Source organism: Canis lupus, chromosome 2 (genome assembly GCF_003254725.2).
Source record: "Canis lupus dingo isolate Sandy chromosome 2, ASM325472v2, whole genome shotgun sequence".
NCBI classification, from domain to species: domain Eukaryota; kingdom Metazoa; phylum Chordata; class Mammalia; order Carnivora; family Canidae; genus Canis; species Canis lupus.
In genome coordinates this window covers 33,521,303-33,546,123 of record NC_064244.1, presented here as the reverse complement: position 1 = coordinate 33,546,123, position 24,821 = coordinate 33,521,303, and the positions used below count along the sequence as shown (strand labels likewise).

General features: G+C 56.9%; 2 protein-coding genes across 8 annotated transcripts in view; both read right to left on the bottom strand.

Moving 5' to 3' along the window:
• Positions 1 to 172, bottom strand: part of PSD2 (pleckstrin and Sec7 domain containing 2) — a 143,304-nt gene extending 143,132 nt beyond the window's left edge. The window contains exon 1 of the mRNA XM_049101700.1: positions 36 to 172. The gene's annotated coding sequence lies outside the window, so the exon portion shown is untranslated. The remainder of the gene's footprint in view (positions 1 to 35) is intronic.
• Positions 173 to 885: 713 nt separating this feature from the next.
• CXXC5 (CXXC finger protein 5) overlaps positions 886 to 24,821 on the bottom strand; it is a 35,841-nt gene continuing 11,905 nt past the window's right edge. For 4 of the 7 annotated variants that reach the window (XM_025445256.3, XM_025445250.3, XM_025445251.3 and 1 more), the window contains exons 2-3: positions 3,533 to 4,610; positions 886 to 1,933 (exon numbers count right to left, since the gene is read on the bottom strand). In XM_025445256.3, the coding sequence (XP_025301041.1) occupies positions 1,889 to 1,933; positions 3,533 to 4,441 (954 nt within the window). In that variant the 5' untranslated portion in view covers positions 4,442 to 4,610 and the 3' untranslated portion in view covers positions 886 to 1,888. Of the gene's footprint in view, positions 1,934 to 3,532; positions 4,611 to 9,119; positions 9,354 to 9,393; positions 9,510 to 24,821 lie in introns of those variants that run through there. The other 3 variants (XM_025445253.3, XM_025445254.3, XM_025445255.3) reach the window with 3 other exon arrangements.

Here is a 24,821-nt window from a genome sequence, read left to right as displayed (position 1 = left end):
AGCTCCTGCCCCTCATCGCCAAAGCCCTCACCCACCTGAATCGAGGCCCCAACACTGTCAGGAAGTCCTTCCTCAAGTCTAGCCTCCATTGCAGCCAGGCTCAAAGCAGCTGGGTGGGAAGAAAGTCTGGCGGGCAAGTGGATGATGGGTCTCATCCTGTAGGCCGGCCTCTGTGATGTGCAGGGGTGGGGCCAAGCAGCTGTCACCCCTTCCTGTTCACGCCGCCTTGGTCCAGACCATGTGGCTATGTGGTGATTTCCCCAGACATCTGGCCTCTGAGGTCGCAGAGGAGCTTGCACTAACCAACCTTCTGGGGGTAGGAAAGGCCGCACGAGAACCAAAGCCACGGCTACCCTCTGGCTTCGGTCTAGCAGCTCTTAGGCCTGAAGAGGGGCATGTGGGGTATTTCTGTGTGCATTCTGGGCACAGGCGGGTCCCCACAAATCTGGGTTAGACCTGCTCCCTGGGGATCACCTCGGTGGTGGGGGAGCAAGGGATCCCTGCAAGCAAGCGAGCAAGAACAGGCAGCTCGGGTTCTACCTCAGGATGCCAGCTGCCCTGCACTGGCAGGGCGCTGACAAGGTAGCTCAACAGAGAAGGTGGCCCCAGGTGAGCAGAGGTCCCTGGAGGTCTGGGTTCTGAGGCAAAGGGTATACTTAGGCAGGCGAGAACGTTCCAGCACAGGATACTTCCACCATGTCATCCAGACTAGCTGTTCCCGCACGACCCCCTTCAGGAGCCATTGGCCTCACTCCCCAAGAGACTCCCTGCTCTCAATGTCCCCAGGCCGTCCTTCTTCCTCCCCAAGGGTGGCTCCACATATCCCCTGCCCAGAAATAGCCCCCAAGCCAGCCCCCAAACAGGAGAGCAAGAAGCCAGCAGAGCTTCGTGACACAAACATGCATTCGTTTTATTCACAAAACAGCCTGGTTTCCTAAAACAATACAAACAGCATGTTCATCAGCAGGAAGCTGGCCATGGGCAAGGGGGCCCAGGCCGCAGGGGCCCCCCCACCCTGGGCACCCACACCCACTGGCCGGGGGCCACGCAAAAAAGCCCTTTCTTCTGTTGCCATCAGCAAGGCCAGAAAAAAAGGACTTATTTTCTCTAAGGGAAGTAGCCAGGATCGGAAACATCGAGACACGGGCTCCCCAGATTTCAATGGATAAAGGAACAGAATTTTCATTTTTGCAAAATCATCATTGTCGGGGTGGGGGATCCCGTTCCGGGGACCGCAAGTGCAGTGCAGGCGGCCGGACCGGCCGGGGTGGGGGTGGGGGGCAGGCTGCTCCCTCCCCCTGTGAGCTCCTGGCAGCGGCCCTGCACGCGTGGATGGACACAGAGGGGCTTCGACGCAGCCATCAACATTCTCTTTATAAATGTGAGTGGATTCTCCAGGCAAACTATGCACTATTTCATGGTCGGAAAGAATCAAAGGAAGTTTAAATGAGGGTGGAGTTAAACTGTGCTAAATTACAGTAGTGCTTATTAGTAACTAGATTTCAAAAGGTTACAGAAAATTTACATTCTCTACACAAAAACTGCATCTCCTGCACAGACAACATCGACATCGACACAGGAAGGAAACTGATTGTCCATTCTTTGCCCAGGAAGTCTCAGTACTTTATAGATTCGTCTCTACCTCTGTTTTTGCTGTTGTTCTTCCGAAAAAGCAGTTAAAATTTTTTTCTTTTTCTTTTTATACTAGGGACGTGGAGATGTTAAAACGACAACAAAAAATATATATATAAAAACAGGAATGAAATCTGTGAGAGAATATTTTTGGTTCTAAAGACGGGTGCATCCGTTTGTCTTCGCCCGAATCCCTTGCTGGAGACCACACGAGCAGTGACATTGCACGGAGAGGGCAGCTTTGGGGTCCCGCCGGTCACTGAAACCACCGGAAGGCGGCTCCCGTCGGAAGCATCACCTTCTGGCGGGGGAGGGGGGGGGCGGGAGACAAAAACAAGGAGAGAATTCAGTCAGGGTCCGGCGGGGCCTGGTGCAAAGATGCTCCCCGTGGATGGCCTCGTGGCAGAGGGATGGGCGTGGAGTCAAGGCAGCCACCCCGTGGAGTTCCTGCCATCCTGACCAGGCCAGAGAAGAAGCTTTGACCCGCTGGGCCGCTGGAGGGCCCAGAGCACTCTAAGGCCCCCTGAGCCACTGTGTCCAGGCACCCTCCTTCCAAACAGGAAGACCCATTTCCCTGGTCCAGAGGCCACAAGCACCAGGTGGCTGCAGTGCATCTGGGGGCCGTGTGCATGTTTCTGTTGAATGAACACGTGAGCGCATGCACTGGATGCGTATATGGATGTGTGCCTTGGGCTAGGCCACAACATGTCGTGTGTGTGTGTGTGTGTGTGTGTGTGTGTGTGTGTGTGTGTATAGGAAGGGTACTGGCTGTGTTAAGAGGCTCAGTCTGGAGTAAGCCTGGGTACTGGGCAGGAAGGGCTGCGTGTATGTGTCTGTGTCTACATGAGCTGAGAGCGGGTGCCTCTGTGTGCACATAGGTGTGTTCTCTGAGCAGGAGAGCAGATACAGGAGGCTTGGGGCTTGTGGTGGGGAGTAGCCATGGCTGGGAAGTCATTATTATTTTCCAACCACTCGAACATTTGCGTCCAGCCCACTCACAGAGAGGTGGGGCTGGGGCCGGGACAGCAGGCTGAAAAGATGCTTTTGTACCCAGGCCTGGCACCACAGCTAGGCTGCCACGGCTGGGGGCACAGGGACAAGCTCTGCCATGAGGGTGGAGAAAGAGCAGTATGGGAACCCTTCTGTCTGCTGTAAGCCTTCCTGTTCAGGCCACCTTGGCCTAGACCATGTGGCTATGTGGTGATTTTCCCAGAAAGCCAATCATCCCAGAGTGGACAGGCTTTTCCTATACCCCAAGATCACAGCCACCTCCTCACCTGAGGCCTATACGATCCCTGGCCATTACCTACGAGGCCAGATTGACCTTGGGGCCCCAAGAAATCCCAAATCTGTTATTAGATGTCTAGATGCAGGGCTCTTCCAGGCCTCAGGGCAGGACAGTGAGCACTGGGGGTGGCCTTAGGGGAAAAGGATGGACTCTGAAGGGGCGAGTTAAGTAAGGGGCTTACCCTTTAATGCCACATGGTTCAAAGGACAGAACTCCTCAAGCGGGACATGGGAGAGCCCCAGAATCTTAGAGCATAGATTGGAAGCTACAAGATACGTCTAAAGTCAGAAACTTAGGACCTATCTGGAAACCCCACTAGTGGCCCAAACCTCCAGGGAAGGGTTTAGAATCCCTGGGCCTGGTCGGAAATGCTCAGCCCCTGCCTGGAACTCCATGCTTGCCTTGCAAACTACAACCTAATGAGATCTCAGGAGGTGGCTCTGGGTGGTGAACTAGTGTGTAACCAGGAACCCTGGAGCCCCGGGATCAGCTGAGCAGCCCCCAGACACTGGCCCGAGTAGGAAAAATAGGGTCGGGCGGGGTGGGAGTGGGTTTGGACTGCCAGCCAGACACAAAAGCCCACACACACACCTCCCTCTAAGGCGTTGTTACCTCCAGAGCAGCGGAAGGCTTCTTTTTGAGTTCCTCACATTTTCTGAATTTGCAAATCTGATGGCCAGTCTTTCGGTTCCTACAACTGCTGCACTGCTCGCAGTTGATGCGCCGCCGGCAGGGCGCGCACATGCCGCAGCGTTTCCGCTTCTTCTTGCCCGAGCTGATGGCCGAGGCCAGCTCTCCCTGCATAGGGTACTCGGCCAGGCCGGCCATGTGCAGCGCGCTCTCAGCCAGGAACACGCCCGCAGGGGTCATGATGAAGAGGCCTGGGTTGATGGGGAAGGCGCCCAGGTAGGGGAAGTCGGACTGCCCGTTGAGGGCCTCGGCACCCGCCACAGCCTCCATGTCGGGCAGGCCAGCGCCCGCCTCGCTCATCAGCGGCAGGTGCTCCTGCACCACGCGCTTCAGCATCTCCGTGGACTGCGCGAACTGCTGCAGCGTCAGCTGTCCCTCGGCTGCCAGCTCCGTGGCCCGCTCTGCCTTGCTCAGCAGGCTGGCCACAGCACCACTTTTGTGCTTTGAGGTAGGGTTGCTTTTGTCCGCGGCCATGGCCGCCGCCAGGTCGTGCCCATTGGCCAACAGGGAGGCGGCGGCGGCGGCGGCGGCGGCGGCCTTTTCGGCTGACTCGCTACCCATCATGCTGCCACCACCACTGCCCCCGCTGCCCCCAAAGGAAGAGTAGTGGGAGAGGGGGCGGGAGCGGCGCAGGCTCTTGTTGAGGGGTTCGCTGATGATGCCGCTCTTGTTCCGACGCTCGGGGGGCGGCGCGTCATCTGCCACCGAGGCTGGCGCGGCAGTGGCTACTGCCGTGCTCTTGTCGGCTACTCCTGCCTTGGGGCCGCTGCCACCAGTGTTGCCGCTGCTACTGCCACCACTGTCCTGGGGGCTACTGCCGAGGCTCGACATGGTGGGGCCAAGGCCCAGAGCCCACTGCTGGGGGCGGGGTGGGAGGGCTGCCGATTCCGGGGAGGTCCACAGACGAGCACTGCGCGGCTGCCCACGACAGAGATGCCTGGTGGGCCCCGCTGCTCAGGGCAGGCACATGGTCAGGTGTCCACCTGGAAGGGTCTTCACTCTGTTGGTACAAGAGAGTAGAGGGTCAGGGCGGTGGAAACATCTCCTTTCCTGACCTCACCATCACTCCCAACAACCCTATCACCATTGTTACAGCCGCAAGCCCTGCGGGGCATTTATTAAGTGCCAGGTCCAACATGGTCAAGTACTTTTTAGGTGCACTACTTTTTTTTTTTTAAGATTTTATTTATTTATTTCACAGATAGAGAATACACAAGGGGAGCGGCAGAGGGAGAGGGAGAAGCAGGTTCCCCACTAAGTTGGAAGCTTGACACAGGGCTCAATGTTACAAGCCTGGGATCGTGACCCGAGCTGAAGGCAGCCGCTCAACTGACTGAGCTACCCAGGTGCCCCTGGGTGTATACTTTTTAAAAAAACATTCTATTTATTTTAGAGAGTGAGGGAGACAGAGAACAGAGCAAGCGCAAGCGGGGAGGGGAGCAGAAAGAGAGGGACAAGCAGACTCTGCAACTCAGCACAAGCCTGATGCAGGGGCTCAACCCCACAACCCCAAGATCATGACCTGAGCCTAAATCAAGAGTTGAATACTTAAGCGACTGAGCCCCTATTTGTACTATTTCAGTTAAGACGCACAAGCACCCTTTGAAGTAGTGGCTCATAATCCTCATTTTATAGAGGAGGAATTCAAGATTTAGAAGAATTGACCACAGCTACTGAGTGTCATGGCAGAGGCTCAGCCTGGGTCCGTACAACTCAGGTGTCTGGCCAGTCCTTCCGGGGCTGGGAGTAGAAAGCACTGGAGTTGTTTATTAACCTCAGAGGGTTATAGAGTCATCTTCTGCTTCCTAATCTTCTTTCTCTGACCCATCTACAAAAGGGTTTGCTTTTTTTTTTTTTTTTAATTTTTATTTATTTATGATAGTCACAGAGAGAGAGAGAGAGAGAGAGAGAGAGAGGGGCAGAGACACAGGCAGAGGGAGAAGCAGGCTCCATGCACCGGGAGCCTGACGTGGGATTCGATCCCGGGTCTCCAGGATCGCGCCCTGGGCCAAAGGCAGGCGCCAAACCGCTGCGCCACCCAGGGATCCCTACAAAAGGATTTGGAACAGCCTCTGAAAAGCTTGAAGGTGTAGACCAGAAGTCTGAGAAGTTGGGGTGCCCAGGTGGCTCAGTTGGGGCATCCAATTCAATTTTGGCTCAGGTCAAGATCTCAAGATCATGGGATCCAGCCCTGTGTTGGGCTCCTCGCTCAGCAGGGAGTCTGCTCGAGTTTCTATCCCTCTGCCTGTGCTCCGGTGTGCATGCTCTCTCTAAATAAATAAATCTTAAAAAAAAAAAAAAGTCTGGGAAGCTGCTCCCAGACTCTCATTTGGCAATTCATAATACATATGGATTATCTCAAGGCTCTGACAAGTCCTGCAGGGAAAGGAAACTGACTTCAGAGGTTGCCAAATAGAGCACAGAATCCTTATTTCAAGGCGCATGTATCCTGCTAGAGGGCAAACAGCACGTGCCAGAGGATAAGGCTTCTCCTGCAAGAGTGGGGGGACACGCTGTGAACATATCAGCACATGCTTCCTCCTCACTCTCAAACCATAGTCATCATTACCTCAGACCCCACTCCTGTCTCTACTCAGGCCTCCCTGCTGTACTCCAGCCTGGCTCCCAGATGGGTCTGGGATGAGGTCCCAGTGAGAGCCTTGAGCTGGGGAAGGCTGTGGGCAGGAGGGGCCTCAGCTAGGGCATGCTGGGACTGAGCGTGGGTGTGACCCTCCAGGACCAGAGCCTCTTCTTTGGCCACATCCATGTTTCTGAGGTGCCTCTTCCTAGGACAAGAGCCTGCTCTGCTCAGGCCCCAGGATTAAGGAGCAGCCAGGCTCCTTGGCCAGGATCTCTGGAAGGAATTGTGCAAAGGAGTGGAGTGGCTGTCTCATTAGCCCTGGCTCTCTAGCATCGCATCCCTGCCTGCCTGCTTGCCGTGGCCCAGCAACCCCCAGGAGAGGGATAGGAGGGGAGGGCCCAGCCTGAGCAGCTGGCGGCTCAAGGGGGAGGTGCACATCTGGCTAGGCCTGTCCCGCCCCAGGCTTGGGGGCGGCACACATGCATCTTTGTCCCCAGGCAACCTCACCATCCCCCAGTCACAGGACTCTGCCGGTCCTGGTCCCAGGAGGTCATCTAGTCCAACCTTCTGCACTTACATAGGGGGAAATTGAGGCCCTGAGCCGGCAGGGCTCCCTGCTCCAGGACTGCTAAGGAGTGGCCACAAGGCAGAGCGAGTGTAGGAAAGGGAATAGCCCTGTCTCTTGAGTGAGGCAAAAATGGCAGGCATCCACAGACAGCCAGGTGCTCCCTGCCTCTCCCCAGAGGGCAGCGGCCCACGTCCACTCTGCTTAGTGAAGGTAGATGGGTGGCAAGAGCTGGGAGAGCTGGCAGGTTCTAGCAGGACAAACCCAGGAGCGCCTGGCAGGGTGTTTAGGCTGGGCCGGGCTGGGGGTACCACAGAGGTCAGAGTTGTAAGAGGAAGGGGAGCTGGTAGGATGGCGGGGCTGTGTCCCACCTCTAAGGGCTAAGCCCAGGGTGGCTCTCAGGCCCTCCCTCAGAAATCAGTGGGCATCCAGGCATCAGCAACCCTGGCTCGGCATTGAGGACTAGGGCCATAGACTGTCACTCCAGGTTAACTGCCACTGCCCATCTGAGCTCAACTACCCCACCCCAGAGCACATAGTGCCCGGTAGGCCTGGACATGGTGTGGGGAGAAAAGGGGAGAAGGCAGGAGCCCTTGGGCTGCAGAGGCAGGGGAGAGGTGGGGAGGGGAGCGGCTTGCACCCTAGCCCCCCCTGTGTCCCCGCCTCTGCGGCCTGCTGGCTGGTGGCAGGAATCGATAGCTACATTAACGCTGCTCCTGCACCCCCCCGCCCCCCCAGCTCCAGGATCTGGCTCTGTGTGCAGGGCGGCAGGTCAATTAGAAGTCAGCGCTCTCCAACACGGGCCTGCGTTCAGGGCTGGTGCTCTGGCTGACTCTCTCTGCTTTTGTCTCCATCCTGAGTCCCGTGGTAGGGACTAAACCTCATGCTCTGTTCATGTCTGGCCCCTTCCTTGCATCTCTCTGATCTTTCATCTTTCTGTTCTTCCTCAGGGACTACCCTCTCTCCCAACCCCCCAGGTCCTGGGACATACTGGGCCGTGGAGCAGAAGACGTGATATGTCATCAAACAGGTGCTGCGGGCAGAACGCTATTTCGTCAGCCACAGAAACTGAAGGTGGGGAGTACACAAGGGGGGACTGGCACCCAGGTAACTCCTCAGACCCCAGAGTGTGCAGATACTCACATCTAGTTAGTCTGCGAGGCCTAGTCTCTAAGCCAATTCCAAATCTGCCCCTAAACCTGACTCATCTCCTTTAGACCCTGAGAAAAGGTGATGCCCTGGTCCCAGAGGACCACTGACCACAGGACTTGTCTGCCCTCCTCATAGTAGGGGAGACATAAGACCTTCTCCCAGGCCCCTGCCCTTCACTGCAAGGCACACAGCAACCCCCTCCCAGGCCAGAAAAAGGCCTGGCAGTGCCCAGGCAGCAGGGGAGGAGCTGGGGCTGCGTTGAAGCGGAGCGGGAATGAGCGGGAGGGAAAGCTGGCGGGCAGGCGGGCGGCGGCGGGCGCATCCATCATCGGCCCTGCCAGGAACGCATCCAGCCCCCAAAAAGAAATACTGCGCCTGAGGAGGGACAACAAAGGGCTCCGTTTCATCAGCAATGCGGAGCCAGCGCCCCGCCGCCCCGCCAGCCGCGGTCAGCCCACAAAGGACCCCTTTGTCCATGCAGGAGCCGGGCGGCCGGGAGCTGGGACCATGGGCTGACGGGCGGGGACAGAGCCCAGAGGGAGGGAGTGTGGGGGGAACCGGTCATGGGGAGCTGGGGGGCAGAGAGGGGCAAGGGGGCAGAACAGAGACAGGTGGTGCAGAGAGAAGATTGAGACACAGAACCCAGGGGGCAGGTCAGAGAAAGAGGGGTTTGGAGAGGACAGGGCAAGGGGTCATGGTTGAGAAGAGAGCCTTATGGGAAGCCAATAATGAGGGACCGGGCTCGGAGAGATCGGAGGCTCCCAGCCCAGCCCAGACTTGAGGGTCCGACAGACATGGAAAGAGCCCTGAGGAAAATCCAAGACCTGGGGACCTGGGGACCAAGAGAAAGCAGCTGCACATGCCCACAGCTCTGAGAGGGAGGCAGGGGGTGGGTGGATCCCAGCCCAGTCTGGCCTACGGCCTGGGAAACATAGCTTGATAGGGATGAGGCGGAGAGTCACCGGGTTCTTGGCCTCAGGGCCTGGCCATGGGGCCCAAGCTCCTATGGGCTCTAGCTCACTGGCTAAGCTGGAAGTCAGAAAGTCAAAGCTGGAACCACTCTCCTGACACTGGGACCATGCGCTGCCTCCCAGGCTCTAGCCAGCCCCAGAAGACACAGACCCACCCCTCTCCAACCAGCTCCCAGCACCAAGTGACACTCAGTCCCCGCACTACCTAACCGTATCAGTTAGCATTTATTGAGCACCTACTGTATCAGGCCCCGTGCTCTCATGCTTTACCGGGAAATAGAGCCTAGTAAGCAGCTTCAGAGATGAGGAAATTGAGGCTGTTCAGACTGTCAGGCCAAGGTCATATGGCTGGTGCCCAGCCTGGTTCGAATTTGAACCCAGAGCCCAAATATTAGTCATCCTGCTGTGTGACACTTTTGCTCTGCCTGTGCAACTGACAAAGTAGTCCAGGGCAAGGTGACCCAGCTGTCCCCAGGCTGCCCCCACCCCCTGGGGTTGTTACCGTGCCTGTCACCTTTACGTGCATGGGGCGGGGGAGCGAGTTGTCACAGACCCCAGGGAGTGTCTTCACCCAGGGGGCTTGGAGATGCCCAGGCAGGAACCTGGAATGCTAGGCCAATGACATCATAATGCTAGCTGACAATGAGGTCATCAGAGGTAATGGTAATGCCCTCACTCAACCCTGAGCCCTTCCAGCTAGCCAGCAATGGAGGAAGGGGCCCAAGGGCAGGGATCGTGCTGTCTGCACATAGACATGCACACAGTCCCCCACCATTGACCCAACAACAGTCCCCTGCCTTGCGGTACTGGGGAGATCGTGCGGGAGAGGACTCCACGCCACCCTGGGGGAGTGCACAGGAGCTGGGCCAATGTGAAACGAGAGCAGGAAGGCGACCAAGTGGGGCACTGAGGGCCCTTCTAGAAGGAACTGCTAGACTGTGAGTGAGAGATGAGGCGAGGTTACCAAAGGGGCCATGAGCCTGAAACAGTTCTTAAGAAAAGGGGAAGAGGGGCGCCTGGCTGCCTCAGTCAGTAGAGCACGTGGTGGAGCATGCGACTCTTGATCTTAGGGTCGTCAGCTTGAGCCCCACGCCATGGGGAGAATTTAATTTAAAAAAAATGGGGAAGAGGGTGTGAGGTGCGGTTGTGAGGTTGGCAGGGTCCCAAATGTGCAGGGCACTGAGGCCAAGAGTAGGATTTTTTAAAACAGCTTTACTGAGGCATAGTTTACACATTATAAACTTTACCCATTTATAAGAGTACAATTCAATGATTTTTAGTAAGTTTACAGAGTTGTGCCATGCCACCCCACTTACAACGGCTGAATCTGACCAAGGCACCATCCCTCTCTCGCTCCTTTGCTGGCTAGATCAAACTTCCAGCCATCCTTCCTATTGAGGGAGGGTTTCCTGGAGGAGGCTGCATTCCAGCAGGGCCTTCAGGACCCAGAGACATGGGCCCAGCATTCCACCATCATCTGGGCAGGACTTGCACACTCTTGACCTCTTCACACTCTTTTCCACACTTCCACTTGCACTCTTGACATCTCTGGGGTAGCCTTGTTATGCTCCTCCACCCACTTCGGGCCTCTTGGCCTCCAAGGGAGGTAACATGGACAGACAAGAGTAATGGTGGGCAAGCCAGTGGTGGCGAAGAGAAAAGACCACAGGCTGTGGTGGCTGAACTGCGCTGTGGCTGAGCACACGGGGCAGGGGTGGGGGCATCGTCTCTGATTTCCATGATTCAGCCTAGGGAGTTTCCAGAAGGAAAAAAAGCTCTACTCAAGCCCAAGGCAATGCACATAGAGACACTGGTCTTGGAAGCTGGAAAAACGCAGCCCTGGCCCGAGCACACACACAGCACACAGCACACATCCAGCTACAGATGGACACACATACAAGCACAGTGACCACTGCTAGCACCCAGCAGAATGCCTGGGCCGGAAAGGCCCTTAGGACCACTAGAACCTCCCCAAGACTAACACCCCGAGACAAACTACCAAAGACAGAAGAGGGGACTAGAGTCCTGTTTCCCTGACTCCATACCCTTTTTCCTCTTGGACCCCTCCACCTACAGCAAGCACAGCCCGTAGCCCGAAAAATGAAATAGGCTGAAGAAAACCGCAGGAGTCCATGAGGCTCTATTCTCTCTTGCAGACCTCAGACTTAAAAAACAGGTGGAGGACAGGATCAGCCCATTTCATGGAAGGGAACACTGAGGCCCCAAGCAGGAGGTATGCCCTGACCTGGGGCTCTGGGGAGTGATCTGGGACCCCTCTATAAAGACAGAGGCTTCCTCGCCAAGCACCTTCTTCAGGCCAGATGTCCTCCTTCAAAGAAGAGTCCAAGGATCAGGAGGGCCCTTCCTCTCTGTGTGACCTTGGCATATGGCCTCTGAGTCTGTTTCTCTGTCTGTAACACGGAACCAGGAGGATAATAATTATGTTAAAAATGGAGGACGTCCTGTGTGCCAGACGCTACATACATGCCTTGTCTCACTGCCTCTTCCTACACACCTTCTGAAAGAAGAGGATTATTGGCCCATTTAGAACAAACAATTTGATAAGCAGGTTTGACCCAGAGAAAACTGATGCCCTTTCCATTTGGGATCCTCTGGATTTAGACTAACGTTTCCCAAAGTAACGTCTGAGCTGACATCAACCTGGGATCAGAGCCTACACACTTACTTAGGACCTCTCTCCCAGTGGACAATGGATAGAGGTGAGCTTAGAGATAACTGGGCCAAGAAGTTAGAGGAGGGGCATCTGTCCTTTTAGGGCTTGTGCGTGGGGAGCAAGGGTGTTAACAGAACCATCAGGGGACTAGAATCCTAAAATCTAGGTTTGTGGCTCCATCCTGTCTCTTCCTGTTGATTTGACTGAGCCTTTCCCCTACAGTGAGCCTCAGTTTCTTATTTGTAAAATGGAGATAGTTCTTACTCATCACCCCAAACTCTAAGAGTCATGATCCCTGAGAGGTCCGTGAGGAAAAAGGTCAAGAGACACACAAAAAAAGGGCTCTAGATAGTGACTCCCTCCCAGCCTCCAAATCCCAGAGGACCTGAATCTGCCCATGGTGTGATCTGCGAAGATAGAAACTGAAGTCTGGAGAGAAGGTGGAGACCAAACCCCACATGGGAAGCTTATGGGGAGAGGGGATCTAGCTCCTTCCCAATCTTATCTCCCCAGAGGACATGGTAATAGCAGACCCTAGTAACGCCTTCTCACTCTCCCAGGTATTGTGCTAAGCATCTTACATGCATTTTCTCATGGAGTTTTTTCTGTAATTCTTTAACTAGTATTATCAACCATTTACAGGTAAGGCCACTGAGACTCGGGGAAGTCAAGTCACCTCCCTCAGGTCACAAGACCAATAAGCAACAGAGCCAGGATTTGAAAACAGGTCTGTGGGACTCCAAAGCCTGGCTCTCCCAACACTGGCCAAGGGCTCCAAGGGCCAAGGAAGGAGGGATTATAGCAGCAGGACGAGGTCCAGTCCAGCCCAGCCTAGGGGAGCCCTCTAAGTTTCCCAAGCATCCTGGGTCGGGGGGCAGCTCTCAGGCTCTGGGCAAAACACGTGAAGGCGCTGTTGCAGAGGACTCTGCAGCTGTACCCTGAGGCCCAGGAAAAGACAGGGGAAGGGGCTGCGGGTGGGCCGGACGGGCCAGGCTGGGCCAGAGCTCCGGGCATTCCGGCGGCCTCCGCAGGAAGCAGAATGGGACGGAAACCGGCTCCTGCCTCCTCCCCCAGAATCCTGTGGGCAGCCCAGCCAGGCCGCACAGAGGCCGTCTTTGTGCCTGCCCCAACCCGCCACCCGCGGCTGGCCCAGGGTTTTGAGTTTCCTGGGGGGTGGGGGCCCTGTCACCGCTAAACCTCCAGCTACCTCCTCCTCTCGAGGGTGGTCACAGCAGTCCACAGCTGGTGAAGGAAGTGTGTGGACGGCCAGGGCTACCCCAGAGACTCTGGGGGGCCTGCAGTCGGCCCACATCTCATACCCCCAACGTTTATATGCCCTAACTGGGGGGCTGGCAGTAGGCAAGGACCCAGAGAGAACCTGAGAAGGCCATCCCCCCTGAGCCTGCCCTCCCTGCCAGAAGCCACAAGTCCCACCCCAATGTACCGGAATCCCCCCATCTCACTCCATCTTGGTGTTACTGGGTCCAGGTTGACGTTCATAAAGAGGCTGGCCAGGATGGTGGGACAGTCTGTCTGTCAAGCACCATTTCCCACTCTCCAGGGGCTCCCTGGACACACAGAACACATCCAGGGGGAGGCCTCAAGCCCACTTCAGCATTTCAGGGACAGAAGCCTCTTGGGTGGTATAAATGTGCTCAAGGAACACTGGACCCCAGGGAGTGAGCTCTGGCTGGAGTGCATATAGCAAGGAGCAGCACTACAGACCAGTGTATCTGCCTACGTCCACCGAGAAGGTGTGTCAGATACCAGACATGCTGTGTGTGTGTGTGTGTGTGTGTGTGTGTGTGTGTGTGTCTTGGGGCCGGAGCTGTGGGTGAGCCGAGGGTTATGTGCACAGCCTCAGATGTCACCCTGTGGGTCTGAATGCTGGTGTATACACAGGGCTTATATACCAGTGTAGGTAAAGGTCTCTGTGTGACCTCCTTGTGTGTACAAATGGAGCGTATGCTATCTGTACCCCTGGATGTAAGCATGAGTGTCAAGCACACCATGCTTGAGTGTGCTTGTGTGTACAGTACAGTGGTTTACAGGAGGCTGGCTGATGTGTGTGGGTTCTTCTGGTCTGTGAGTGTTGATACATCATTACCATGTGTATACCAGTGTGTGCGTGTGTGTCTGTGCGTGCATGTGCACACACTGTCAGCTGTATCGGGGCTTCTGAGATGTGAGTGAAGAGACCAACTGGGATGTGGACGGTGCAGACAGGAACTGATGCCAGGTGCTGGGGCCCCTATGGAAACAGGAAGCTGCCCACAGGTGTGCTTGGGCTGTGGTGGGGGCTGGGCTCCACCCATGTTCAATTTGTACCCCTGAGAAACCAACCCAGGCCTCTACTAGCCCAAAGCCGGTCCCAGCCAGAGAGAGGCACCTTCCCTGCCTACCTCAAGACCTAACAACTCTGACCAGCGTCTACCCGCCTGCCTGGCCTGAGCATGGAAAAAACTGGAAAACAAAAGCCCCCAGACCGCAGGCCCTCCCTGCAGAGGCGTGGGGGAGGCAGGCAAGAGGCAGGAGGCTGAGGAGGAAGGAGGGAGGTGTCGCCGCAGCCCCGGAACACAAAAATAATGAGGCGAGAGGGGCCATGGGGCCTAGCCGGCTGGTTCCGGAGTCGCTATCTGACCTTGACAGATGCCACAGCTGGGCGCCTGGAGAGGAGCCGCCACAGTGCAGAACACCCCCCACCCCCGCCACCTCCCCCAGGCCAGGTCGATGGATGTCCAGGCAGGCCCCAGCCACAGGCAGCCACCCCACCAGGTGGAAGAAGGGAGTGCGTCCCAGTTGGGGGGGGTAGGGGGAGGGTATGAAGCAAGGCAGTGGGGGCAGGGCACTGCAGGGCCCAGGAGGCAGCAATGTGGTCTCCTGAGGGCACCCTGGCCCTCAGGTATGGTTCTGTGTGGAGAAACACAGAGCATGCTATTATTGTGCCTGTGTAGCTGTGAGCCTGAGTGTGTGTGGGGACGGGAAGCAGAGTGTGGCTGTGTGACAGAGACAAAGATCATATTTGTGTGTGTCCTTAGGGTCACACAAGGCTGGAGAGTCCAGCTAATGTCCCTGAAGTAGGTGTGGCCACATCACTCAGGGGTGGGCACTGATCACTCCCCTGCTCCCGCCCCCCTTCCAGAGCCACAGCTGTCCTGGAGGGTGCAAGCCACGCTGGGGCCAAAAGAGGGAAGGAGGACAAAGAGAGCCACAGCCCCCCCCCCCCCATATCAGGCTCTGTCATGTGCAGTTGGAGCAGGGATGCCCCTGCAGCCCTTCCTGGTCTACTCCCTCCTTTACTGTGGTGGTGGTCCCAGGCCTTGGTGGTGGACCCCAGGCTGAGCACCAGGACTCCGGGGACACCAGTGAGGGGCCGGGTGTGAGCTGCAGGAGGGGATGCTGGGCTGGAGGCGGATTAACAATTCCGAGCACTGGCTGCATAATTAAAAAATCATTACAGGCGGGCGGGCAGAGTCGAGTGTGAGCTCACTCGCGCTCAGAGCAGGCGGGGACACTGCCATGGTGCTCCCCCTCCCACTGCTTCCCCGAGGAAAAATCCCACCTGCTAATATAATTATGGAAAAACACAAGCACAGAAATTTGGTTTCAGCAAACAACGTGCCCGAGTGCCCAAGGCCTGCCTGCCCCTGGGCTCCTGCGCAGGCAGGTCACTCGTGCCCATAGTTCGTGGCAGGCCGGCAGGCCCTGCTGGGTCCATACTCCAGATGCTGACCTCCGCCCTGTCCGGGCTCACAAGAGAGGGAGGCAGGGGCAGGGAGAGCCCAGTTCCTCAAACCCCCAATCCAGGAGAAAACGGGTCAGTTTATAAAGAGGGAAACTAAGGGCGAAGGACTGTGCAGAAGGGTCACCGCGCTGCCCGAGACAAAGCTGAGGAGGAGCGGCCGCTGTGGCTGTGCCCGTAGAACCCAACCCCTCGGAGCTCAGCACCCTCCACCCCGTCCCCGCCGCCCCCACCTCCCCGACCTCCCCAGCCGCTGCCACCAGCGTCTCTCTCTCTCTCTCTCTCTCTCTCTGACGCCACACGGGCCTGTCCAGCCAACCCTGCGCCCTAATGCCTCGCCCGGCCCAGCCGACCCGCCTGCACCCCACCGTGCGGGGCGCGGGGAGCCGCAGGTCCCAGCTCAGGGACGGGGCGTCCTGGGCTCGGCTGGGTTAAGCCAGACGAGCGGAGCTGGCTCCCGCCTCGAGAAACGCGGCCAGCGCTGGGGCACAGGCCCCAGAACGGCAGGAGCAGCCGCCATCACCTCGGGCCTGGCGCGGCGGCGGCGCGGGGAGGGAGCCGGGCCTAATTAGCCGGCCTGGGACCGGCGGCGGCGCGGGGGCGCGGGGGCGCGGGGGCGGCGGCGGCGGAGCCGTGTGGACGCGCCCGGGGCCCACCGGCCGAGGCGGGGCGGCGAGGCGGCGCGGAGCCGGGAGGACGCGGCGCCCTTGGCTGCTGTGGGACAGGCGGCCCGGGGAGGACCGGGCCAAGGAGATTCCGCACCGAGCGGGCCTGCCTCCCCTCCTGCCTCGGTGCCACCAGGCGCGGCAATTAGAGGCTTTCAAAGTTTGTCCTTAATTGGTTTCATTTTTGCCTCATAAATGATTCATGGCCCCGGAGGTCTGCCAGGCGGGGTGGTGGGGGTGGGGGTGGGGAGTGGCAGGGGAAATTTGGGGAGGCTTTTGCCTGGAGCAGGCCCCCTACCTGAGGCTGCAGAGGGGATGACAGGGGCCGGGGAAGCCTTGGGCAGGTGGGATCCTCCAGCAAAAATAAAAACCCAGGCCCTCTCCTTGGGGCACTAATTAGAAACTGTAACTCCTCTGCAGACCAAGCTGTGTGTCCAGGCCCAGAGCCACTGCAGCTGCTGGGGCCCTGGAAGCATGAATAATAATGTAATAATAACACAATAACTGTGTCAACAATAATAATAACCATGGCAGAACACTTAAGGAGTTCTTACCAAGTTCTAGGCATGGAGCTTAGAACCTGAGCATTACTTCTTTTAACTACTCTCTCACCCCCAAGCACCACTAGGGAGAAGTACCAAGACCCCCATTTTACAGAAGAAGAAGAAACAGGCTTGGAGAAATTAAAGTCTAGATGTCAGACACTCCTCACCCCCACTTGCAGGAGGAGCACGGGGCTCAAGGCTGGATAGTGGGACCACTGCCTGCCGGGTGGGTCTGGAGCTGCAGGCCCCAGGGAGGTCAGAGAAAGTACTGAGGCCTGCAGAAAGACGGCAGGAGGCATCAGCAGCCCCACACCCACCTGGGCCAGGTGGGCCCTGCCCCTCAAAAGGCTGTGTTGGCCTTGGCTGAACATCCTCAAAGGCCCATAACTGGTCTATCTGTAAAATAGGAAAATAGGAGCTCTCTGACCCTTGTTCTAGTGCTACCTCTGTAATAGGCATGGTGGGAAACACCGATGCCATGGACCCCACCCTCAGGGAGCTTCCAGTCTAGAGGATAAATGGACAGACACACACAGAAGGGTTTAACAGTTTGTGCAGAGAACCCTGAGTAGTCAGCCAATGGCCTAATGTGCTGGAGGGCAGTACCACAGAGCTTCTTGCAGGGAAGGTGGGCAGAAAAAGGTTCTCCCTTCTGATCCTATACCCAGCTTACACAGGAGGCTCAGGGAATGGGCATGGCCTGCTTAAACCCTAGCCTAGAGTCAGACCTGGAGGAAATTCAGAACTACAGACCACATCAGAGTGATGTGGGATGCAAAGTGCCCAGCTTCTCCTGAGCACAATTGTAACTTTTATTCTAAAATCTAGAGGCTAGGCCTACACAATTAACTGCAGGGCTCCACTTGGACCCTGGGGACGTCCTGAGGGAATGTGTTAAACCAATCTGGGAGTGAATGCCGGGAATGACTCCCCCTAGAGGGCCCCAGGGCTCTGGGCCGCTAGCTGTTGGCTCTTTGGTGCCTCGAAAGTATCACCTCCTCAGGTGGCCTCTAGCTCCCCTGCCCCCAAACACATGCACCAGATTCCCCTCCAAAAGCTTACTGGCCTTCGGAGGCCCTGGTCCCAGCACAGTCCTATTTGCTCCCTATTCTCCCACCCAGCCTGGTTACAAAGGACAGACACTTTAAGTGACTACACCTCCATGTACCTCACCACAGCCCTCCGAGTGGTTTGTGATCATCCCCATTGTCCAGATGAGGAAAACGTCTCACAAAAGCTAAGGAACCTCTCCAAGGCCACACAGCTTGGAGGAACCCGGGTCCAAACCTCTTGAAAGTCCATGTTCCTCACCTTGCTGGCCTCCTGCAGGTCAGCATCCCCAACCTGTCCTATGGGATCATGGGGCTTCCAGCCTCCTATTTTATAGATGGCCACCTCTTGCCCCAGCCCTGACCCTTCCTCAGTGTGGACAAAGCCTGTACAGAGCCCACACTCCTCTAGACACAAGAACTTGGTCAGGCTGTTGTGGTCAGGGGCCCTGCCAGGAGGTCTTAGGAATGGGGTCCCCTCTGTACCCAAGAGAGCCCTGGTCCATGGGGCATCCTGTCTCAGCCAATTGGGTATTCTTGAGGATTAGGCAGGGTGATGGAGGAAGCCCCTCCGTGAATACAGGGCAACACAAATGTCTGATGGTAAGGCTGGGGGAGAAGGCACAATGGTGCCAGGGGTGGGCTACTGGCCATGTTCTCTGGCCCTCTCTTTAGGGAACAGAGTCAACTTTAAGGTCCCTATCACCCACACTTGGGACAGGGCTGCCTGTGGGAACATTCCTCCCCTAGGAAGAAGCCTAAGCTTTATACACCCCCTATACTATCCTGCTGGGGGACAAAGCTGAAGAGGTAGGCAAGTCAATATCCTCTCCGGGCCTCAGTTGCTTCATCTGCACAATGGACATTATCCATATGTCCCTTGAACCCTTTGGGTATAGATTTAAGGTTTTGAGAAAAGGATTTGTAAGAAGTGGACAAAACATTCAGCTGTCTATGCTAGCTGTGGGCACTTGACCCACTGGAGTTAGTATATAGAAGCTTGACAACGGCTTGTTGAACATGCTAACAAGTGGCTCAGTTCTCAGGATGCCCAAGTCCATCCAGAAGGCCTAGTCAAACATATTCCAGGTGCCTCCTCTGAGGCAGGATCCTAGTCTGCCTCTTCCTCCTCACTGTGCTTCTGCTTGCACCAGGACTGCCCAACCAGGTTGCTGAGGTCCCTCTCCCCAGCCTGCCCAGGAAGCTGTCTCAGGAGGGTCAGCACTGATGTCCTTAGGACTGGCTGGGCGTGGAGACTGCCACCTCCGGAACCACCAATTAATTAACTTTTTCAAATTAATTTCCCAAGCAAAATTCCATAATTACATCTATCTCCATCAACCTGAACTGGGCAGGCAAGAGGACCCCACAATAAGACTGAATGTGGGGTGAGGGATGACAACACCAGCCCCAGGACCACAGCAGGGAGGTCCTGGGAGTTGGGATTCACACCAGCAAAGCAATTGCCTGCTGTCCTTATGGATGCTGTCTGGAAGAGGAGGGAGCTGAGAAGCTAGAGGGCACCGCTCCCCCACCCCCAGCCCTGAGTCAGGAGGTGGAGGGGCTCAGGAAGACTCACGCCTGCCCAACTCATCCTGCTGCCCCCATCACCCCACCCTGTGCCCCCAAACCACGGTGGGTCTTGGCAGGGCCCAGTAGCAGCACAGGCACTGCAAGGCTGAGAAGGCTGAGGCTGCGGCGTTCTAATTTCCCAAAGGGGCTGAGATTAATTAGCTCACACACAGGCGCAGAGAGGGAGAGGAGAATGGGAGCAGGGGCGGGTAGCATTAGGTGAAGAACTGGCTGGTGTTCCTCCCTGCCCGGGCAGGCAGGCAGGGAGGCAGGCGGGCAGGTGGGCAAGCGGCCTTGACAGCCTGGGTGCTCTGAAGGTCAGTGGCCAAGCTGGCTGAGCCAGCAGACTGGCGCTGTCTCCTTCCCAGAATCCCTGAGGACCAAAGTTGGGGGAAGAGCAACCAAGAGGACAGCTCCGGGTTTATGTGGGGTGACCCACTGTCACCACCATCACAGAGTCTGTGCCCGGTGCTCTGGCCACACTATCTTGTTTTATCCCTATGGTAGCCCCAAGAGGTAACCACCATAGTCCACCCATTTCACAGATGAGGACACTGAGGCTCAGAGCCTAGTGGGGCAGTTAAGCGTGGATGGTGAATGTGAGACTACAATCCAGGCTGGTCCAACTCTACAGCCTGCCCTGCTCCCCCTGGATCCCGTGGACCAATGTGAGGGCCGCAGGAATCCTGTGCACGGGGGACCTGGGAACACCAGGTGAAGGCATGTGGATGTGTGTCTAATTCGCCCCTGCCCCAGAGAACATGCATGGCAGACTCTGGGTCCTTTCACAGATGCAGAAACTGAGACCAGGAAGGGAAAATGACTTGCCACACAGCTCAGGACCCTAAGCCTAGAGACTTTGCCCCTCCACTTGAGGCCAGCACCAACCCCCAGAACATAAACCTGACTCTGTGCCTTTTGAGCCCTGACCCAGGGCCACACCGTGCCTGGCCCTGTGTATAGAAGATATTTCCAGCTCAAGGGCACTTTCTCAATTACTCTGTGCAGGGCTTCCTAGAGGGGAAAGGAGCCCCCAGGAAGGTGGGTGGTTGGGGGATAAGGGAGGTATATGACCCTGACCAGACCCCCAAGTGGCTCTCATAAGCCTAGCAACTGAGTTTCCCAGAACTTATCTGCAAGGAGATACCCCAAGGGATATCAATATGCTCCCTGGTGCATCCCCCGACTTCCTATCCCATTCCCAGTGAATCACTCCCTCTGAAGAAGCCAAGGCCAACAGGGCTCACCCCTTCCCAGGCCTAAGGAGTTGGCAGTCCCAAAGGCCTCGGGTCCAAACCTGGGGAGAGCCCTGAGCTAGCAGAGGTCCCTAGGATGGTCAGGGGCTGGGCAGAGGTGGGGAGGAGGCTGGCCCAACGGGGAACATAATTCATCATGCGTTTATGGAGGTGGGGGTAGGAGACCCCCTGCCCTGAAGTACAGGTTTGGGTCATGAAAGTGTCCAAGTGGGCTTTGGAATCAGGGTTCCTCTGCAGCCCCCAGCCTAGGTGACCTCAGAGAAGTTGCTTGACTTTGCTAAGCCCATTCCATGGTCTGTGAAATGCACACGAGGACAGTCCCACCCTCATCAGGGTCCTGCAGACCATGTAAGTTCTCAGTGCAGGGTGGCATACGGAAGGTGCTCAAGAAATGATAGCTGTATTATTTTTACTGCCATCGTCAGCTAGCAGGAGTGGCAAGGGCAGTTCAAGCCAGGAGTGCCGGGTAACCTAGGCTGTGGCCCCAGTTCTGTCACTGTTTGCCTTGGAGCCTGAGCCAATCCCTTGGGCTTCAGTTTCTCCAGGCCCATGGAGAGCATTCCTCCTCTGCCCTCTTACCTGCAGGAACATAGGGAGATGTGTGTATGGTAGAGGTCTGATGTCTGCAAAGAGGGCAGCGCTCAGCTGTCCAGGCTTGCACTGCCTTTTCTGGTGACAGGAAGAACCTACCTATACTTCCTGCCAAGACTTTCCTGGGCGCCTACAGGCCTGCTCTGTGTCAGCACTTCTTCCATCTACAATGGTCCCAACCGTGCTTTCACACAGGTGTGTGCCAAGCCCCTTACCACACTACAAAGAACTCATTTGCCACCCATAAGTCCCTACTGAGTCTAATTTGTGGCCTTGCTGTGTACTGAGGAGCCAAGGAACCGAGAATGTCTTAGATCCAAGGTTGGCTCCTTTTCCTCCCATATTATGAAGCCCCCAGGGATGTCCAAACACCCAAGGACTCCATATTCCTCTGCCTGGATCCAACCATGTAGCCCCAAGGTCAGCCTCTTCACTCCCCCACCTCAGCATTCCCCTCGGAGAACAGCCCTAAGAAGGCTGACAATCCAAGACAGTCTAATTAAGGAGTCCTTATTATGGGGTACCACTCCTAGGGAAATGCAAGCTTTGGTGGAGCAGTCAGGTCAGGAAGAGGTCAGGACTCACCTGGAGATCCAGGTGTGACACAGTGAGAACCACACCCCACCACCTACTTCAGGTCCCACAGCTTTGAGACAAGGCTCAGACCCATTTTATAGGTGGCAAAAGTGAGATCAGAGTGGCTCAGAATTGCAAAGCTGACAGTGACTGAGCCAAGTTTGGAGCCTAGGCCTGTCCAACCCCAGAGTCCAAGGCTCAGGGGATATCCAGGCCTCCTGACTGACCATAGCTATTATTTGTTTACTTCAGGATGCCTGGGCCCCTCTCCCCTCCTCGACCATGGTCTGTCTAGGCCTTTATGAGGCAGATATGTGTGGCCAAGAGGTGGGAGATAGCCTGGGCCTGAGTCCTTAAAGTCACCTGCCCTTGAACCTCCCTGGGCTCTCTCAATACTGTAGACCCAGAATGATCTGGGGTCTGGTTGTTAGTTGGCTGTGTCTAAAGCCCTTATGACCAGGAAGTCAGACCCACCAGACTCAATTCTCTCATCTGAAAACTGGTATTTTTCCAGTGTATGAAAAATAAGGTATGTCCCCAATTCTGCCCAGTTCAGGGAAGGCAGCCCTAAACCCAACGCACACTGCAGCTTACAGGCTCCCTGAGGGCGTCCCTCCAACCCCGCAGCCCACCCCTCCTTGTATTCAAGTCAGCTCTGTACCCATTTTGCAGACCAGTAGACCAAGAACCAGGAAATATGTCTGAATCCTAAGTCTCAGGGTACTGGTTGCGGGGGGGCGGGGCGGGGATTAACGAGAAACCTGGGAGCCAAGGGAACTGAGGAAAGCAGGTGCCAGGGTGAGCAGGCAGGCTCCTGGGGCACAGCCCACTAGATCAAGGGAGTCTCTTCCCTAATTTCTGGCACGCCCCCCCATCTCCCAAGGAACTGCACCCCCAACACCCCACCCCACCCCACCCCCGCTGCCGAGTAGTGGCAACAGCTGGCTATTTGGCACTCCCAGGAAAATCGATTTTCCATGGCTTTTCTTGTCCAGGCCTTTCCTCTTCCCGGCTCCTCTGCACCTCTCCCCAGTTTACCCCCAACCCACTCTGTCCAGGTCAGAGTTCCCCATCCTGGAGGGCAGGGTGGTTTTAACACTTCCAAACCTGATACCTGGGCTACCTGGGCCTCCTCCCCAAAAGAAGGCCAAGCCAGCCTGAGGGATGGCAGCAAACAGTTCCCTCCCCACACCTACCCTGCAGAACTCAGCTGACTCTACATGGCCAAGGGTCGGGCCTCTTTTGTGTGACCCTAAAGGGGGATTTAGGTAGCGGAGCCCTAGCCGTGCTGTTCATGTGCATGTGTACATGTGCTTGCATTTGCCTGTGTACCCACGTGTGGGCACATACACTGGGCTGTTGTGTCCGGGCTCCTGGCCCAATTCTACGGAGCTGGGTGGTTGTGGGCTATGGCCTGAGGATAGAGCAGACATACAACTGCTTTATGGGTGCAGTATCTGGGGTCCTCCCGGGAGTTCGGCACGCCTGCCTGTGACTATGTACGCCCATCTGCCTATGTGGCAGCATGCATGTGTGCTGAGGCTGGGGTGGGTTTGAGAACGAGTGTGCTGCTGGAGTGTCCGCAGCTTATGTGACCAGGGCCGCGCTGCGTGTGTCAGTCGTGTGTGCTGGATCGTGTGGAAGTACGTGCGCTGAGTGAATGTGGCTGTCCCAAGTGTGTGCCATGTGGGGAGTGCGTGAGTGCACTCTGCCTGCGAGGCCACAGGGCCTCGCGGGGCTGCTAGGATGGGGTGACTCACTCTCCTGAGCTCACTCTGCTCAGGGCCGCCAGCAAGGGGGGCGCGATGGGGTGGGTGCAGACAGACCCAGTGGGGAGGTTGGCTTGATAAATAACCTGCTGCTTCCCCAGGCCTGGGAGAACTGGAGTATGCAACTCAGGGAGAAGGGGGGAGCAGGAGGAGGCAGCCCTGGCCCCCACAGCCCAGGCTGCGGCTCTGGTTCCTGTTTCATCGAAACCTGAGCTGGGAAAAGCCTATCGGGTCATCTTGCCTGTCCCGCCGGCCGCCAGGCCCAGGCAAGCTGCCCCTCAGGGGACAAGCCCGCAGCCTGGCCGCCCAGTCAGTGGGTGTGTGTGTGTGGCGGGGGGGAGCGGAGAGGATATTTCTGTCCAGACTAAATGCAGCTTCAGGCCTCTGTCTGCCCCCCCACTAACAGCTGCTCCCAGGGGCCCCCTGGCTCTGCAGGACTGACTAAATATAGCCCCCTCCACCCCAGCAAACCCCCAAAGTTCACCTCTTCCCACTGGCCCCACCCATGAGCATAGGGAGAAGGCTGGGGAGCCCACTGTGTGATTTTGGGACAGTGTCCCTCCTCTCTGGGCTCTCAGATATGAAACACAAGTGTTACTCAGCTCTAGGCCCTAACATGCCCAACAGGTACTGCTGGAGAGCACGCACAAAGGTGACTAAGTCAGGGTCTCTGTCCAGGGACACAAGGGGCAAGGTCCCCTCCTGCAAGTGACTTCAACCTGCTTCAGCAAAAGGTTGGGGGAGCCCCTCCCCAGCACTCCAAGTACCTGTGGGCTTATAAACATGGCCCCCTCCACCCAGCCCATTCCTTGTCCAGCCTGGGCAATACCAGGCTCCTCCAATCTGCCCCAGCCGGACCCTGGCCAGGAAACAAGTTGTGCCAGGCTTGGGCCGTGGGAGGAGGGGATGACACAGAAGCATGACAGCTGCTATTTCCTGGAGGCCATAGTCGGGCACAACCCGGATTCCTGCCTGGCTCCACACTCCCCCAGACAGCCTCTCCCCGGCTCCAGCCCTTGACACGGCACCCCCTCCGCCAGTATCAGCACCATATCAGACCCCAGCAAGGGTCACAGGCTCACTGTACTGGCACAGGCAGGGAGACAGCGCCAGCTGTACCTTCTGGTTTGGGTTGGGGAGAATGGTGGTCTCTGCAGGGTTCAACAGGCGAGGGAGACAGCCCCACCTTCCCTCCTCCTGCTTGCCTGCCCACCCGGCTGCTTCCCCCAGCCCCACACGCACCAAATTCCCCACATGCCTGTCTGTCTCTGACAGCTCGCGCAAATACTTGGCTGCACGGGCACCCGCTGTTCTGAGCCCGCTGCGCCTCCTCCCCTGCCTTCCCCGGGGGGCTCTGCAGACGCAGCCAGGGATGGGAGGGGGCCAGAGCCAAGAAGCTTGGTGGGCAGTGTGTGTGTGTGTGTGTGTGTGTGTGTGTGTGAGCAAAGGCAGGAGGGACCTGCCTCAAGCACCACAACCCCCGGGCCCCAAGCCTGGGGTACT